Source organism: Loxodonta africana, chromosome 9 (assembly GCF_030014295.1).
Source record: "Loxodonta africana isolate mLoxAfr1 chromosome 9, mLoxAfr1.hap2, whole genome shotgun sequence".
In the NCBI taxonomy this organism is placed as follows: Eukaryota; Metazoa; Chordata; class Mammalia; order Proboscidea; family Elephantidae; genus Loxodonta; species Loxodonta africana.
In genome coordinates this window covers 47748206-47767300 of record NC_087350.1, presented here as the reverse complement: position 1 = coordinate 47767300, position 19095 = coordinate 47748206, and the positions used below count along the sequence as shown (strand labels likewise).

The 19095-nt window shown below is 39.9% G+C and overlaps 1 protein-coding gene across 2 annotated transcripts in view; it reads left to right on the top strand.

Moving 5' to 3' along the window:
• STXBP1 (syntaxin binding protein 1) overlaps window positions 1–19095 on the top strand; it is an 83600-nt gene that overhangs the window by 28634 nt on the left and 35871 nt on the right. For both annotated transcript variants that reach the window (XM_010587611.2, XM_003407716.4), the window contains exon 2: window positions 17348–17397. In XM_010587611.2, coding sequence (XP_010585913.1) covers window positions 17348–17397 — 50 coding nt within the window. The remainder of the gene's footprint in view (window positions 1–17347; window positions 17398–19095) is intronic.

The window sequence follows — 19095 nt, the reverse complement described above, 5'->3', positions numbered from 1 at the left end:
CTTAAGGTGTGATGACAGAACAAATATAAATGGGATAAATCCGTATCTTAAAAGAGACTTGGATTGTGTAAAAATAAACACCAGCAAGGATTTAGTATCCATCAGTAAAAGAATTAGCTAAAGAATTGAAGGTTCATCCATACAGTGGAATTACTATGTAGCAGTTAAAATAATGCAGTAAATATCCAGTATAAATTAAGTGAGAAATGTAAACTGCAGAACTTTATGTATAAGATAATTACATTTTATTTAAAATGCATACAGATTTATTTCTGGAAAATGGCATCATGGGAGGTGTTTATTTCTGTATTTGAAATTTTTGTTTCAAAAAATATAGTAGGTGTGTATGTGTGCATGTATACTAGTTTCAATGGTTAAAAATAAAATGTTCAAAAAAAGAAGGCATTCATTCTTTCCTTCTAGTCAGCTAGTGCAAATTCAGCCGTTTAGTTTGGATTCTCTCATTGTTTCTTCTTCTAGCTCCACCTTCTTCCTGTGCTTGATACTGGGCCCAGACCCCAACAGGATGCTTTCTTTTCCTGGTATCTTCTTGTAATTAGTTATATGGATCTGAGGGAAAGGAGCAGAAAGTTATCTGGATCTGAGGGAAAGGAGCAGCCCTCTTGAAATTGGACCTTTGTGTATGGGGCGGGGGGTGGGGGGAGGAGGAGTTTCCTGCCTTCTGAAAGCTTCCCTGAGGCTTTTGTCTTATGTCAGTTTGACACCTACAGAGTAGCTGTATTGAAGGTTCCAGAGGGGGCTTGAGCTTGTGGCTTTGTCATGCTGTGAGGGACTAAACATTTTTAAATATCCCAGGCTCATAGACCTGAAGCAGGTTAAATCTTAGGGCAGAACAGATTGGGCTGTTCAGAACCTTGGACTTACACAATAAGATGATTCCTACAACCACTGTCATTGACAAGTCACTCTACCTCTCTGAGGTTCAGGTTTTTTATAAAATGAGGGAGTTAGACTAGATCTGGGCTTCTCAACCTTGGTACTGTTGATATTTTGGGTTGGATGATCCTGTGCATTACAGGATGTTCAGTGGCATCCTGGCCTCCACCCACTAGATGCCTTTAGCAACTCCCAGGTGTGACAATCAAAAATGTCTCCAGACATTGCCAAAGGTCCTGTTGGGGGTAGAATTGCTCCCATTGAGAACTACTGGACTAGATGATCTTTATGTTCCCCTGTCTGCTCTAGGTTCCTGGAATTATGTAAAACATTCCTTTCTTCCGCTCTTCCCAAAGTATATTTGCCCTAACCCTTTAATCCTCAGAGAAACTCCCATTTAAGTCAAGAAAACATATGATGCTGTGATTTGGAGCAAAGATGCCATTAAATGCTGCATCTACCAGTTTCAGATGCTGGCTACATCTTGGATTCCTGCCAAGATCAAAATGCCTGTTCTTGGTCCCTATAGTTCAAGGCGGAATTCAGAGAGGTTGTGCTAGGAGGAAGACAAGCTTTTCAAAGAGAAGCAGATAAAGGTTAACAGACCAAACGTATGGGTACATTAATAGATGATGAGGTCATCTGTTGTGGGTAATGGATAAGGGCAATGTATTTTTTGTTTTTTTGTTTAGCAAATGTAAAATGCATGCTAGTATCACTGTCTCGCATAGACATAGCTCTCATTCTTGATTCCCTCTTTTTTTTTTTTTTGAGAATAACGAGTCCTTTTTTTAAAAGATGTCTTATTTGACAGTGCCTATTATTTATTTTTTTTATGAGATAATGGTAACGTTTTCTGCCCTGGAAGATTAATTGCTATTTCATAATTTTTTGTCTTTTTGTTTCAAGACATTAGTATAACTAAATAGTATTTGCTATTACAAGCTGTCAGTTTTAAAGAAGATTATAAATTATTTCAGTTTTCATTTTTTGATTGATCTTCACAGCTCCTTTTATGCAAGGACCGTTATGTTTTAGGCACCCTTAGGTAGAAGAAAATAGCTCTCCTTTAGACCTGAGGTAAGGTGACTGTTGCAATGAATTAAAAGTATGACTAGGAATTTCTATTCCTAATCTCTTTTGTATCTAGTTTGAGGTTTCTTTTCTATTAATCAAAGTTCCAAGGTCCTTGAGGGGTTTTCTAGCTCGTTAACCTTTGGCTCTAAACCTTAGGAAACAGCGTGGGGAAAATAAGACAGAAAATGAATTTCCCTTGAAACGGAAAGTGAATAGTCATTTCTGTAACTCTCCTCGGCATGTTTGTGGGCCTGAAGCTAAGATTCAGCTTCCCCGAAGTCAGGGATTTGTCACTGTGTGCTCCTTTCAAATATTGGCAGTAGCCCAAGTTTTAGACCTAATAAAGTTGGACATTTGAGTCTTATGCAATCTCGGGGTGTGTTTATGAGGTCAAAGTAATCAGGTCCTTGTTCGCCCATCTCTACATGTTTTAAAACTTGTAACAATGCCAAATGACTGACCCACGCCCTTCTCTTCCACTCCGTACCACTCAAAATTCAAACCTAAATAGGAACATTCTCAGATTATAACTGGGCTAAATAATTGTCAACCCGGAATTATAGGAAGTCATACCCTGTGGTTGGCAATATGTAATCTCTATTTTGGTCTCTCTTACTTCCACAAGGTACAATTGAGATACAAAACTACGCTCATTTCTTCTGATGAAGACACAATCGGCCAATTCCATATTAAGCAAAACTGCATATATTTTTTTACTTTTAATTGTTTTCATTTAAATTCCCAAGTGACTTTTTAAAAACAGCTTTATTGAGGTATAATTAACATACCACACAATTCATCCATTTAATGTGTACAATTCAGTGGTTAGTAGTATATTTACAGAAATGTATATCCTTCACCACAATCCATTTTAGAATATTTAGGACAGAGTAGAACTGTCTGTCCCGTAGAGTTTCCAACGAGTGCCTGGTGGATTCCAACTGCCGCCTCTTAGGTTAGCAGTTGTAGCTCTTAACCACTACACCACCAGCGTTTCCATAATAGTAATAGCTAATATTTTTTGAAGGTTTACCATGTGGAAGACATTGCCATCTACATTTTACATGTATCATCTCTCACAGCAACCCTCTGAGCACAACCACCACAGCAACCCAAAGAAACTCTACTTGTTAGCCATTATCCCCCTAGTCTCCCAGCCCCCCAGCCCTAAGTAACCACTAATGTACTTTCTGTCTGTATGGATTTGCCTGTTCTGGATATTTCATAAAAATGAAATCATACACGTGGTCCTTTGTGTCTGGTTTCTTTCACTTAGCATAATGTTTTCAAGGTTCATCCATGTTTTAACATGTATCAGGACTTCATTCCTTTTTATAATATTCCATTGTATGCATATACCACATTTATTTATTCATTTGTCAGTTGGTGAACATTTGGGTTGTTTTCACTTTTTAGGTATTATGAATAATGCTGCTATGAATGTGTACAAGTTTTTGTGCGGACACATGTTTTCATTTCTCTTTGGTATATACTAGGATTGAAATTGGTGGGACATATGGTAAGTCTATGCTTAACCATCTGAGGAACTGCCAAACTGTTTTCCAAAGTGGCTGCACCAAATTACCTTCCTGCCAGCGGTGCATGAGGGTTCTAACAACATTTAATTTTATGATGCTTCAAGTGTAATGTCTTACTTCCCCAACTGAACCATAAGTTCCTGAGGTCAAGAAATTGAGTTATACTTTTTTTTGTCTGTGTAGTCTTCACATGATTACGTATATTTTGTGCATTTGCTGGGTATTTCACTTTTCTGGGCCTCAGTTTCCTCCTTTGTAAAAAGGAGGTGATTATAATGCTTAACCTCTGAGGGCTGCTGGGAGAGATGGTACATGTAAAATGTAGAGGGCAGTGCCTTCCACACAGTAAACTTTCAAAAAATATTAGCTATTACTATTATGGAAACCCTGGTGGTGGTGTGGTTAAGAGCTACGACAGCTAACCTAAAGGTCAGCAGTTTGAATCTACCAGGTGCTCGTTGGAAACTCTACGGGGCAGTTCTACTCTGTCTTATAGGGTCGCTATGAGTTGGAATTGACTCGATGGCAATGGGTTTATTACTATTATTGTGGGCAATTTTTTTTCCTATTGCAACAGAATTATTAATTGATCTTTTTCTTTAATATCAGCTTTTAAAAAGTATTTTGGCTGAAGTTGTGGTATCTCAATCAGACACTGGTTAAAAAAATTAGTATATAGAGAAATTTTGAAATGGTAGGAATTTTGGATCTGAGCACTTTTTTAAAAAAAATTTTGTTGTTGCAAATATGCATAGCAAAAACATACACCAATTCAAGTTTCTACATGTACATTCAGTGACATTGGTTTCATTCCTCTAGTTGTGCAACCATTCTCACCCTCCTCTTCTGAGTTGTTCTTCCCCCATTAATATAAATTCAGTGCCCTCTAAAGCTCCTATCTAATCTTTCGAGTTGCTGTTGTCCCATCGATCCCGTGTAGATAGTTCTTAAAAGAGCATAACGCTCAAGGCAGACATTATTTACTAGTTAAGCTAAACTACTGTTTGGTTTTAAGAAGACTTCGGGAGGATACTTGTAGTTTAAGGTTTTAAAGATTATATCAGGGCAATAGTTTCAGGGGTTCACCCAGCCTCCATGGCTCCAGAAAGGCTGGATTCCATGAGAATTTGAAATTCTGTTATATATTTTGACCCTTTTGATCAAGGTTCTTCTATGGACTCTGTGATCAAAATGTTCAGTAATGGTAGCTGGGCACCATTCAATTCTAGTCTCATGGTAAAGAAGTTACTTTTTCATGGAGGCCATTCACCACACATTCTATATCCCCTTCCTGGTCCCAACTCCTTCCTCCGTTGCTCCAGGTGAATAGAGACCAATTGCCATGCCTTGGATGGTTGCTTGCAAGCTTTTGATACCCCAGGCACTACACAACAAACTAGGAGATAGAACAGAGGCACTAAGCACATTATTAGGCCAATGAATCCATGACCCAAAACCTCCAAACCAAGGAACTAAATCCTTTGACATGTTTAGTTGTACATAGGCAGACTCAGTAGCTATTCTTTTGTTGTTGTTGTAAATATATCTATCACACAACTTTTGCCAATTCAACTTTTTACAGGTGTACAACTTATTGACCAATTACATTAATTGGTTATACAACTGTACCGTTAATCAATGCAAGTTTTCCATCACTGTAAAGTGAAACTCAGTACTCCATAAACAGTAACCCTCTCTTCCTCCCACCCTGGGTAACCACTAATAAACTTTGGTCTCTATACATTTGCCTGTTCTTGTCTTTTTATGTAAGTGAGGTCATACAAATTTGTCCTTTTGTGATTGATTTATTTCACTCAGTGTAATGTCTTCAAGCTCCACCCATGTTGTAGCATGTATCAAGACTTCATTTTTCTGACTGACAGAGTAGTATTCCATTGCATGTGTGTACCCCCACCCCCATTGCTATCAACCCATACGACAGAGTAGAACTGCCCCATAAGGTTTCCAAGGCTGTAAATCTTTAAGGAAGCAAATTGCCGCATCTTTCTCTTGTGGAGAAGCTGGTGGGTTTGAACTGGCGACCTTTCGGTTACCAGCAGAGTACTTAACCATTGTGCCACTAGGGCTCCTTATGTATGTACCACCTTTCGTTGATGGCCATTTAGGTTGTTTCCACCTTTTGGCTATTGGGAGTAGTGCTGTGATGGACATTGGTGTACAAGTATCTGTTTGAGTCTCTGCTTTCAAGTCTTTTGGGTATATACCTAGGAGTGGAATTGCTGGTCCATGTGGTAGTTCTATTTTTGGTGTTTTGAGGAACCCGCCACACTGTTTTCCACAACAGCTATACTATTTTGTGTTCCCACCAGCAATGGGTAAGGGTTCCAATTTCCCCACATCCATGCCAATTTTTATTATTTTCTGTTGTTGTTTTTTTTAAATCTTAGCCATCCTAGTGGGAGTGAAATGGTATCTCATTGTAGTTTTGATTTGCATCTCTCTGATGGCTAATGACTGAGCATCTTTTCATGTGTTTGGTGGCCATTTAAATGTCCTCTTTGGTGAAATATCTATTCAAGTCCTTTGTCCCATGGATCTGAGCAGTTGTAGCTACATATTCACAGGGTACCACACATCATACTAAATTTGACTGCGGAGAGTTAAGAGAAGAACTTTTTCAAATCCATCTGATTTGGAAACTGTTGCTGCCTAGAATAGCTCTTGTCATATTCCTCAAGAATAAAGAGCTCTCTCTCCCCATCAGTCCCTCAGAAAGGGCTTCTCAGACTTTTTTAGGCACTGGTTTTGTTGAACAGGGAGTTCTGAATCTTGGGAGGGGTGTCAGGAAAGTGGCAGCTGAGTGGTGGCCAGGAGGGAGGTGTAGATGGTTGTGGAGAGCTGAATCACCTTACTCAGTCGTGAGGTGTACCTTGAACAGAACTGCTCATTTTATGCCCAGGAGGTACTGATCACTTATGCCACCTAGGGGCTTCATTCATTCTGCAGGCTTTTGCTAAATCCCTATTTTATGCCGGGCTCCAGAGATGAGGCAGGAATGAGGGTACGGGGAGGGGATAGCGGTTGTCAGTTTTGAAGGTGAATCAATGAGGCTTAGTGTTCAAGGAGCAGGATATAGTGAGTGACTTGTGGGAGTTCTCAGCAAGTAGAACTGCTTAAAGATCAAGTGAGGCTTCCAGCTGACTTCCCCAAGTGCCTCCTGAACCACTCTCTCCTTCATGGGGCTTGCAGTGTTGCACCCACATTAGCCTTCTCTCTGTTCCTAGACTGTGTCATGCTTGATCCTGACTTGGGGATTTTGCACCTGCTGTTTTTATGCCTGGAAAACTCTTCCCCCGGATCTTTACAGGGTTGGCTCCTTCTTGACAGTAGGTCTCAGGTCAAATGTCACCTCCTCAGAGTAGTACCTTCTCCCAAACCCCCATCACACTCTAGTTCATTAACCTTTTTAATTTCCTTTGAGCGCTCATCACTCTCTGAAATCATCTTATTTCTTTGTGTTTATTGGCCATCTCTTCCATCCACATCAGAAAGTAAGTGCCTCAGGAGTAGGTGTCTTGTTTAGCTTGTTCATCTTGCTCTTTCCAAAGCCTAGAAGGATATCTTGCACAAGACAGGTGTTGAGTAAATGTTGAATGAATTTGTATTCGGAGAAACAAACTGAAAAGTAGGAGACCCATCACAATCTCCATGGTGAAGCAATAAGAAACCAATTGGACTTATTTGGATTCTTCTTTATTAGGTTCGAATACCATTTGAAATAGATAAGAATGGTGACAGTGGTAGCCAACAGTGTTAAGTACCAATCTAAGCACTGAACTGAGTACTTTAGTCACATTAATTCATTTAATCCTCACAACAACCCTATGAGGCGTGTATACTCCTTCCTGTTTTACAAATGCGGAAGCTGAGGCATAGAAAGATTGTCCAAAGTCATAGTAAAGGAAGGAGGAGGGATTTGAGCCTGAACCTATCTGAATCACTTTGCTTTATTATGTCAAGGTGGGCTTAGTAGTATAACAGAAAAAGACACCAGGTTTAATTTCAGAGGGTAGTGCATGCTAGTACCAGAGAGGCAGTCTAGTATAGACGGCAGAGCATTTGCACGGGAGGGTCCAGAGACCAGCTTCTGCTCCATTCTGGACTGATCAGTTAGTGGTCTTGCCAACTCCACATGGCTGTGTTCTGCAGGAGGGTTCTCAATCTCCAAACTGGGGCCTGGATCATGGCCATAGATAATCTCTAAGGTTCTTTTTAAGACAGGTTGTTCTCACTTACGATGGGGTTCCATTCTGATGACTCTGTCGTAAGTCTGTTCTGACATAAGTCTAGTACGTCTTTTTTTTTTCCTTAGTAGTTTTCATTATTATTGCCTGTTATTATCAGGATCTATATTTGTCTTTGGAGGTTGAAAACATTACATATAAACTTACAGATATATTTAAATACATGAATGCATAAAAAATACACAAATCATTAAAAAAATTGTTCATTGTAACTTGAATATGTCATAAGTTGGGTATTCCCTGTATAAGAGTTCTTAAACCAAAAAGATGTATGTAGAATCATTGAAAATTACTTCACCTCCTCAAGCCTCAGCATGAAATTTGACGTAGATCAAAATATTTTGCTAACCCTCTGTGTTAGTGTTTATGCTTACAATAAAGTTCTCACTAAATTTAAATCAGTAGGCAAGCAGAGGATGAACTGAATTACAGAAGATTTGTGGTTCGTAATGGCTTTTTAGCATTTCCTGACATCTCCAATAGCTTAAAATATTCCAAGTAGAGATTAAGTGCTTATCTTAGGAATATTTAAAGAGGTTTGTATAAATTATTGCATATCCATGTTGTGGACTACTATGTCATTTTAAAAGCATGCAATAGATTTGTGTGAAATGATACATAAGTACATCTATCATGTGATTGTAGAACAGTGTGTCTAACAGCCCAGCCAAGGAACCAAAGTACACACCCATACATCCCCACACATGCTTGTATGTGCATAGAAAAAGACCTACAAGGGTACACACTAAACTGTTAGTGGTTGTTGTCCCTCAGGCGTGAGGGTAGGGAAATTTCACTTTGTAGTTATACATCTCTCTATTATTTGAATTTTTTCAGCAAGACTATATTACTTTTATTTATTATTTTTTTTTAATTAACTTTTATTAAGCTTCAAGTGAACGTTTACAAATCCAATCAGTCTGTCACATATAAGTTTACATACATCTCACTCCCTACTCCCACTTGCTCTCCCCCTCTTGAGTCAGCCCTTTCAGTCTCTCCTTTCGTGACAATTTTGCCGGCTTCTCTCTCTCTCTATCCTCCCATCCCCCCTCCAGACAAGAGTTGCCAACACAATCTCAAGTGTCCACCTGATATAATTAGCTCACTCTTCATCAGCATCTCTCTCCCACCCGCTGACCAGTCCCTTTCATGCCTGATGAGTTGTCTTCGGGGATGGTTCCTATCCTGTGCCGAAAGAAGGTCTGGGGAGCATGGCCACCGGGATTCCTCTAGTCTCAGTCAGACCATTAAGTTTGGTCTTTTTATGAGAATCTGGGGTCTGTATCCCACTGATCTCCTGCTCCCTCAGGGGTCCTCTGTTGTGCTCCCTGTCAGGGCAGTCATCGATTGTGGCCGGGCACCAACTAGTTCTTCTGGTCTCAGGATGATGTAGGTCTCTGGTTCATGTGGCCCTTTCTGTCTCTTGGGCTCTTAGTTGTCGTGTGGCCTTGGTGTTCTTCATTTTCCTTTTATATTTCTTTTATATAATTAAAAAAACAAAGGCAAAATTAAAGTGTTTTGTAATTAGGTTATCAATAGCTTATGTATCAGTGGATATTTCTAAGGGGAAGATCTGCAGAGTACTTGGAAGACTTGTTTACAAGTATTTTAACCATTTCTTACCATCTTATTTAGCATCAGAAACCCTGGTGGCGTAGTGGTTAAGAGCTACGGCTGCTAACGAAAAGGTTGGCAGTTCGAATCCTCCAGGTGCTCCTTGGAAACCCTATGGGGCAGTTCTACTCTGTCCTGTAGGGTTGCTATGAGTCGAGGTTGATTCGACGGCAATGGGTTTTACTTTAGCGTGAACTTACTCCGCTTGCGAAGATGCAGTTTATTAGCAAGGATAATCGTTAGGTTTGTTGCCGTCTTCAGATATCTGAAGTGTTGTCGGGGAAAGAGGAACAGACTTCAGAGCAGAAGTACCAGCAGTAGGAGAATCTACAGGGGCAGATTCTCAGTGTGCACGTTATACACGTGTACACTGGCACACAGTGGAGCTGTCACCCTAGAATCCGGCTACTATTGCCACGTCAAAGTCCTCTTGATTTTTATGTGTTTATTTTGTATCTGCTTGTTGGGTGGGTTTTTCCTTACTAAACTTTTTAGTGTTTTGAATAGTTTTTCAGTTGATTTCCTTGACTTCTACAGGTAAATGTTCTTACCAATGTTATACCTCATTTTATTTTCTTGTCTAAGTGAATTTTCAGAATAATAAATAACAAGTTTAACATATATTGTATGTGTTTGTGTTGTGGCATTAGATACCTTTTACTTTCTGTGAGCTTCCTGCTTGTTCTCTAGCATTTACAAGTCTCCTCCTAGATAGCCCGAGGTTACTCTCTGTCCCCTCAGCAGGGGATAAGGATTTCTGTTTAATTATATATTTACATTTAGGATTTACATGCATTGGTACTAAACCAAAAAAAAAAAAAAAACCCATTGCCATCGAGTCGATTCCGACTCATAGTGACCATATAGGACAGAGTAGAACTGCCCCATACAGTTTCCAAGGAGCTCCTGGTGGATTCAAACTGCCGATATTTTGGTTGACAGCCGTTGCTCTTAACCACTGTGCCACCAGGGTTTCCACACTGTTACTAAAAAAAAAAAAATATTATTCCAACATGTTTATTGTAGGTCAGAGAAGTTTTTGTTAAAATACCCATAGAATTTGCTATCTAAAAACTTTTTTTGTGATTATTGTATTTTGTTTGGCCACATTTTAAAAATATATTTCCTTTTAAGGGGATTTTTACATTATGTTAAAAATCTTGTTTGGTGGAAAGTGTGATATTCCATAATTTTACTATTTCCTCATCTGCATGAATAACGTAATTTTATAGTGACATCACAATAGGCACCGTATGTGCCAAGAAATATACTAGATATTTTTTTTAATTTTTATTTATTTTGTTGTGTTGAGAATACATAGAGCAAACCACACACCAATTCAGTGGTTTCTACATTTGCGATTCAGTGACATTGATTACATTCTTTGAGTTGTGCAAGCATTCTCACCTTCCTTCTCTGAGTTGTTCCTCCCCCGTTAGCATGAACTCACTACGTCTAAGGTTCCTATCTAATCTTTTGAGTTGCTGTTGTCACTTTGATCCCGTATAGACAGTTCTTAACAGACAGTCTTCATCACAACAGGCCACTGAGGTATAGTGAAACTTGTGAGAGCAGGAACTTGATAGGAATGCCTTGTTTTTCCAGGTCTCACAAGTTTTCTGCCTTTGACAGGATATAGTTGTACCACCTTTTTATCACTCATCTTAGTGGAAAGTATTTTGAGTTTTTCTTTTCCGACAGGTTTCCGCCTTACACAGGTTCCAGCTTTCACAGGTTTTACTGTATCATAATTTTGGTTTTGCAGATGAAATCTCAGAAGCATAGAAAGCTTTAAGCCTGTCCGAAGTCATACAGCCAGTAAATGCCTGACCCTAAATTTTAACCCTGATCTACAGCACTTTCATTGGCATCTTAACTATGAGTGATGGGGGTGACCCTTGCCTGTGTAACCAGCTTTATATACTCACACCACTGTGTTTTTAGACAAACTTCTACTATTGAGCTGGAATAACTAAAATTTCCCTGTACCTCAGATTGGTAAAAGAGTTAAAAAAAAAAAAACAAAAAAACATTGCCATCAAGTCAATTTTGACTTATAGCGACCCTATAGGCAGAGTAGAACTGTCCCGTAGGGTTTCCAAGGCTGTAAATCTTTATGGAAGTAGACTGCCAAGTCTTTCTCCTGAAGAGCAACTGGTGGGTTCGAGCCACTGACCTTTCTGTTAGCAGCTGAGTGCTTTAACCACTATGCCACCAGGGATTCTGAGTTTAAAACCAACCAAACCAAACTCATTGCCACTGAGTCAATTCTGACTCACAGCAACCCTATAGAGCAGAATAGAACTGCCCCAAGGAGTGCCTGGTGGTGATTTGAATTGCTGACCTCTTGGTTAGCGGCTGTAGCTCTTAACTACCACGCCACCAAGGTTTCCATTCTGAGTTTAGACTCCTTTAAATCCCTAGCAAAATGCTTTCATTTCTCCTTTCAGCCTGGAGAAACCCAACTCCTGGTGTATCTGTTCCAGCAGTGTGGTGCTCTGGGACTACAGAGTATAGAATATTTGAATGCCTGTGGTTTTTAGGACTTTGGCTGTGCTTACATTTCTCCAAAGCTTCCAGCCCAGCTAATATTAGGCTTGCTATTTCAGATGCTTTAATGTGCCCTGGACTCAGAGCACCCTGACATGTGTCACTGTGGAGGCCTTTGTGAGCTCCAGGGCTGTAACGGCTTAAGTGGTCCCTGCAGCTATCCTAGAGCCTGCGTTTTGGGACTATAGTTGGTATATTGGCCACATCTGAAAATGTCCCAGATAATATTACACCACCTGCTGTTTTCTCGGGATCTTAGGAGGGATTTGTTGAGTTCTGGAGTCCCATAAAAAAAAAAAAAAAAAAAGTCCCATAGGAGTTTGGAATTACGTAGAGGATGTGGTTGACAAGGAACCTACTTTCTTTGCCATAAGGCCATGAGGGAAGCAGGGTCACTGGGGCACGGTCCTTGGCCATTATGGAGAAATCGTAGCTGCCTCTGATCTTTTGAACACTTCTACATAGACTAGGTGGGTGGCACAGCACATATTTTGGCTGTAGATACCTACGGTAGTGCACAGAAATTAGACCTGCTGGCTAGAACAAGCCTCAGAAGGCCTACTGTTTCTCTCCACATAGAGAAGAGTTACAAGCAAAATGAAATGTGTGATTGCCAGGGATTATTTGTGAGGAAGTAGCCCAAGCTACTTGATTCTTAATGCTAAAATGGGCTCTAATCCTTGTTTCCTTTTCAGTATTGGATTAGAAAAATGTAGGGCAGGATTAGAGTTGACTATTAACAATACCCAGAACAAATATATGCCTTGAGAATTTCAGAAAGGAAAACTACAAGGGATTGGGGCTGCAGCAGTTATTCCCAGTTTTTTGTTTCTTTCTTTTTTCTTAACATATTTTATTTTTAGAGAAGTTTTAGGTTTTGTGAAAATGGCGCTGTGGCATCAGAAGTCCACTAACGTCACGTCGGGGGAGAATCATCAGTGTCAGCCCCAGGCTGCTTCCTGTGAGGCAGAGGTCAGACATACCTCCCCTCTCTAACATTTTAACAATTCTGACACCAGCCATCCCTCCCACAGCACTCTCTACTCTGCTGGGTTCTATAATTCATTGCAGTGGCCACACAGAACTCACAAATACTCACAATTATGGGGTTTATTAGGGAAATAACAGGTTACAGTTCAGGATCAGAAATGACTCAGGATACAGCTGTTTGGTCAGAATAGCTTCTTCTCAGCCATGCATCAGTCTTCTGGTTCTGTTGCCACTGCTTCTGCCTGTCTCATACTGTCTCTGGTGTTATAGCTCTCTCTCTGTCTCCTGGGTCTGGGAGGTCCTCAGCACAGGGACCCCAGGTCCAAAGGACGTTCTCCACTTCCGGCTCTCCTTCTTGGTGGTAGTGAGGTCCGACATTCGCTTCTGGGATTGGCTCCTTTTAAGCCTAGCAGCATGGCAAAACTGACCAATCCTCTCATTAGGGTTCCATAGACCATATTTGCACAGTCCCACCCTGAAAGAGGTTCCATGCACCTTATTAGCAAGCTGTCCAATCTCCTTGGTGGGCCATAAGTACCTTATTTGCATAGTCCCACCTGTTATGGATTGAACTGTGCACCCCCAAAATATGTGTCAACTTGGCTATAGGCCACGGTTCCCAGTATTATGTGATTTTCCACCATTTTGTCACCTGAGGTAATTTTCCTGTGTGTTGTAAATCCTGCCTCTATGATGTTAATGAGGTGGGATTGGCAGCAGTTGTATTAATGAGGCAGGATTCAATCTACAAGATTAGGTTGTATAGTAAGTCAATCTCTTTTGAACACTTCTACATAGACTAGGTGGGTGGCACAGCACATATTTTGGCTGTAGATGCCTACGTGCACAGAAATTAGACCTGCTGGCTAAAACAAGCCTCAGAAGGCCTACTGTTTCTCTCCACATAGAGAAGAGTTACAAGCGAAATGAAATGCATGATTGCCAGGGATTATTTGTGAGGAAGTAGCCCAAGCTACTTGATTCTTAATGCTAAAATGGGCTCTAATCCTTGTTTCCTTTTCAGTATTGGATTAGAAAAATGTAGGGCAGGATTAGAGTTGACTATTAACAATACCCAGAACAAATATATGCCTTGAGAATTTCAGAAAGGAAAACTACAAGGGATTGGGGCCAGAAGAATAGGGCATCCTTTGGACCTGGGGTTCCGGTACTGAAAAGCTCCTTGATGGGGAAGATGGATGACAAGGACCTCGCCCCAGAATTGACAGAGAGAAAAAGCCTTCCCCTGGAGCTGGCACCCTGAATTCAGACTTCTAGCCTGTGAGAGACCAAGTTTCTCTTTGTTAAAGCCATCCGCTTGTAGATTTCTGTTATAGCAGCACTAGATAACTAAGACACCACCCAATCATTTTGTAGGAGTCATAAGACCATGATGAGTAAGGTCATATAAAAGTGATCCATCTGTCTACAGTTTAGAGAAAAATTACACAGAAGATACAAGGAGTTTCCATATATCCCCTTTCCCTACTTTTCACAGTTTCTCCTATTATTAGCATCCTGCATTAGTTTGATATATTTGTTGTAAATGATGAAACAATATTGATATGTTATTATTAAGTCTAGTTTATATTAGGGTTCACTCTTTGTGTTGTACAGTTCTATGGGTTTTGACAAATGCGTAATGCCACCATTACAGTATCATACAGACTAGTTTCACTACCCTAAAAATGCCCTGTGCTCCATCTACTCATCCCCCTCCCCTTCCCCTGAATTCCCTGGCAACGACTGATCTTTTTACTGTCTCTATACCTTTTCTGGAAACCCAGGTGGCATAGTGGTTAAGTGCTATGGCTGTTAACCAAGAGGTCGGCAGTTTGAATCCGTCAGGCTCTCCTTGGAAACTCTCTGGTGCAGTTCTACCCTGTCATTTATACTCACTATACTCACTATGAGTCGGAATCAACTTGACAGCAGTGGGTTTGGTTTTGGTTTTGGTATACCTTTTGCAGAATATGATATAGTATGTATTCTTTTCAGACTGGCTTCTTAGTTATACATAGCCTTTTAACATTTGTGATATTTGGTGTGCTTTTCTGATTGTATCTCTGCCTTTCCTCATTAAAAGGCAACTTGAGGGAAGTATTTTTTCTAGTGAATTTAAATTAATTTTGTTTAGTGGCTAAAAAGAAAAATCATACTTATTAGTAACATAATAGATTCAAATAAAGACAGTGAAATATATAATTTTCTGCTATCATATTAGCAAAGATTAAAATAAACAAACCCCAAAGTATTATTTTATCAGTTAGTCTGTTAAGTTGGACAGTCACACAGCTCTAGTGGGGATATAAGTTGTGCTTTTGGAAAGTAATCCAGCAGAATTTATCAAAAACCGTAAAATTTTGTATTTTTACTCAATGATTCCACACCCAGAAAGCTCTCCTAAGGGAATAATTTGTACAAAGGAAAGCCCTGGGCACAAACATTATTTTTAGAGCATTTTCCTGGAACAAAAAATAGTACACACTCACTGCAGAAAACTCGGGGGGACATGTTGTTAGCTGCCGTTTAGTCAGCCCCCAACTCATGGCAACCCCACGCTGCTCGCCCCTGTACCACTGAAAGATACCAGTTGGCAATTAAAGACTACTCAGGTCTATCACACAAAGATGACATTTTTCTTCCTTTTTCTTTTTTAAGCAACATTTTATTGTGTTTTTGGTGAAACAAAGATAGGATTTTAGTGTAAGTTTTTCTTATTTTTCCTCCACATATATGCTTTAAAATATGGTTTTTGCATGCCCTTTTCCCCCCACTTAGCCATTTATTTTGAACATTTTCTCCTTCTGTTGCACTCTCCTGGGAAAACACCAATCTTAGTTGAATGATTGAATGAACAAATACATATTTTTTTTCATATTATTTATAATGGTTATATAGCATCCCATTGTACAAATATAACCTAGTATTGGATATATTTGTTTCCAATTTTTCACTGCACTGAAACATGGAAAGTAATCTAAATGGCTATTGGGAAAACAGTTAACTAAATTATGAACTGTTATGCAGGCATTGAAATCCTGGGAAGCATTTTTGTTAACATGGGGAAATGAGTATATTAAGTGAAAAAAACATAATACAAGATTATATAGAGAGCATGATCTTAACTATGTAAAAGTACATAGAAAAAGCTACTAGGAAATAAACTGAAATGGTAATTATGAATTTTAAATTGGTGGGATTAAAGATAATTTTTCTTTTTGATTTTTTTTTTAAGTACACAAGCAATAATGCATGGTACTTTCTTCTTTATACTTTTTTGTTTTTTTCCAAATTTACTGCAATGCGTGTGTGTGTATGTGTGTTTATAATCAGAAGAAAAGCTCTTAAGTTTTTGGAATGTTTTTGTGACACGTCTGATTATTGAAGATAGCCAAAAGCAGGGTTAGGAACTATTGTGCCCCAGAGAACAACTGAAATGTTTGAAAAACTCTTGCTGACAACAGTTGTTGGTTTTTGAGTCCCTAACAGGCCTGTGTATTACTTGGGTTTAGAAAGAATGGCAAGAGTGATATTTTCTATGAACCCTCCATGGCTGGCTAGGCTTGTGTGTCGTTGCAGTGTTATAGAAATGGGAATTACTGAAATGATGATTTTTGAATGAGCGTGTTCCACAGATGTAGTCAGTGGTTGGGAAGAGATCACAACTACTGTTCACATCTGTCCTTGGAGCTTGAGGAAGGTTCATGCGGCCTGAGGTATTATCACAGCCTTTCACTCCCTTAAGGCAGTGGTTGTCAAACCTGAGGCCATGGTAGAGGGACCACGAGGTCATAACTGTCTCCTTAATAAGACATTTTCACTCTCATTCTCTCATGAGTGCACCGTGGAGTTTTCCAGATATTACAGCAGATTGAATGTAGAAGCAATATGAAAATTTCATTCTTCTATGAAACCAGACACTGGAGAGTTACAAAAATGTAAAACAATGCCAATATTCTTACTAAAAATTTTTTTATTGTGGAAAATATTTGTTTTCATTAAAATATTGTTTATGTTAGTATATAATGAGTTTGTTGTTATTTTAAATGAATTAATAAATATTTTTTAAATTTCTCAGTTTAGTTTCTAATATGGTAAATGTTAGTAGACATTTACCCATATAAACAAAGACTCTTTGGGATCCTCAATTTTTAAGAGTATAAAGGAAACCAAAAAGTTTGAGAATCACTGAATTAAGGCAACAGAAAGAGAGCTAAATATGGGAGTGGACTAGGCTAAGTAAATAAATTGGTTGAATTGCATGACCCAGGAGAACAAAGCCCACGGGGGTGGGGGGGGAGCTGGAGGGGGATGGAGTTGGAAATCCTTTATATTAAATAATACGATTTTTCGTTCTCTCCTTTCTTCTTCCCTCCCCTCTCTTCTCTTTCTGTCATTCTTCATTTTTAGAGATCATGCATGATGTGATAAAGAAAGTAAAGAAGAAGGGGGAGTGGAAGGTGAGTAACCCGAAACCTATTGCTGTCGAATCAATTCTGACTCATAGCAACCCTATAGGACACAGTAGAACTGCCCTATAGGGTTTCCAAGGGGCATCTGGTGGATTCGAATTGCTGACCTTTTGGTTAGCAGCTGAGCTCTTAACCACTGTGCCACCAGGGCTCCAGAAGGTGAGTAGAAGAGTACAATTAATAGCCCTAGAGGTGAGTTCACATGGAATAAACAAGAATGGAGGTAGATTTGGGGAAAGTTATCTAAGCAGGGAATGAAGGCTTTTGCTATGTCCAGAGTACAAACAAGCTTCTGGATTGGAGAAAGGTAATCTGCTATGCCTCTCGTTTTATATGGTCCTGGTGAAGTCTCTTGGTCATAAAGCTTATCTTAGAGATCACCTGGTCGGGCAGTTAACAGTAGAATCCTACCTGGAACTTGTTATAGAAAGAGGATGAAATTATTCTGCTTCCTGTAGGGTAAAAAAGAGGAGACCCTTCTTGTTTCTTTGGTGGTCCTAAAACACCTCCACGGAGCTCACCCAACAGTTTGAAAAGCTGTGATCTGGTCTATTCCCATCCACCTGTAACTACATAAAACAAAGAAGTAAGCGTGTTCATTTACGCAACATCGAGAGCAATGCTGGAAATGATAATGTACATGCAACGAGTATTTTAAGCCAATCAAATTGATTATGGCCTGGTTCCTAGAGTGCGGGGATGTACGGAGCGGGAAAACATGCTGTCCTCCACCTGTGAAGTTAGCTTTCAGAGCCACATGGTTGTCTGGAGCCATGGGCTGTACCTTATACTGGCCAGGAGAGCTTGCAGCTTCACTTGAGCTTCCATTAGCGCTGAAGGATTTATTCCAACCATTCTGACCCCACATTTTCCTACAGTCAAGAGCCTACCCATTTTGCTGGAACAGCAGGATTTTGAAGCCTCATCCCCGAGCCTTGTGAGCATTGTGTTTTTACCAGCACATCCATCCTCACCACCCAGAAGGGAGGCCATCTGGTGGGAAATCTTTATGTAGTTCTTTCTCTCATACCCTTCTCATCAGTGACGGTCTTGTAGACATGTGAATTTTAAGCTAATCTTGAGAAAACTGTCTCATAAAATGAAAGCTAATTGGCTCTTGTACTGAACCAGAAAGCTATCTGGTCCACACTGTCTGCCCTGAGGTGTGTAGCTCTGTCGCCTCCTCCTGTGCTTCTGTCATGAAAGAGAGAGAAGAGAGCTCTGTTTTAACTGCCAGCTTCCTCTCTCCACTGTGGGCTGAGTGGAGATAGGAAGGTTTAGCTGAAGAATTGCAGGTATGAAGTGTGGAGACCGGGACTGCAATGTTCTTGTTTTTCCTGTCTGGACTGAGATGTACTATATCAAACAATGCATGTGCTGGTGAAGGTATGTGTTCTAATGAAGGCTGCACAAGTCCTCATGTTCTATGCCATACATGTAGGTAATAGTGTTCATTCTCTCTTTAAAAAAAAGTTTATGTACCCCAAGAGTATGGCCCCTGGACACCCTTTTAGCTCAGTAATGAAATCACTCCTAAGGTTCACCCTTCAGCCAAAGATTAGACAGGCCCATAAAACAAAATGAGACCAAAGGGGCACACCAGCCCAGAGGCAAGGACGAGAAAGCAGGAGGGAATAGGAAAGCTGGTAGTAGGGAAACCAGGGTCGAGAAGGGAGAGTGTTGACA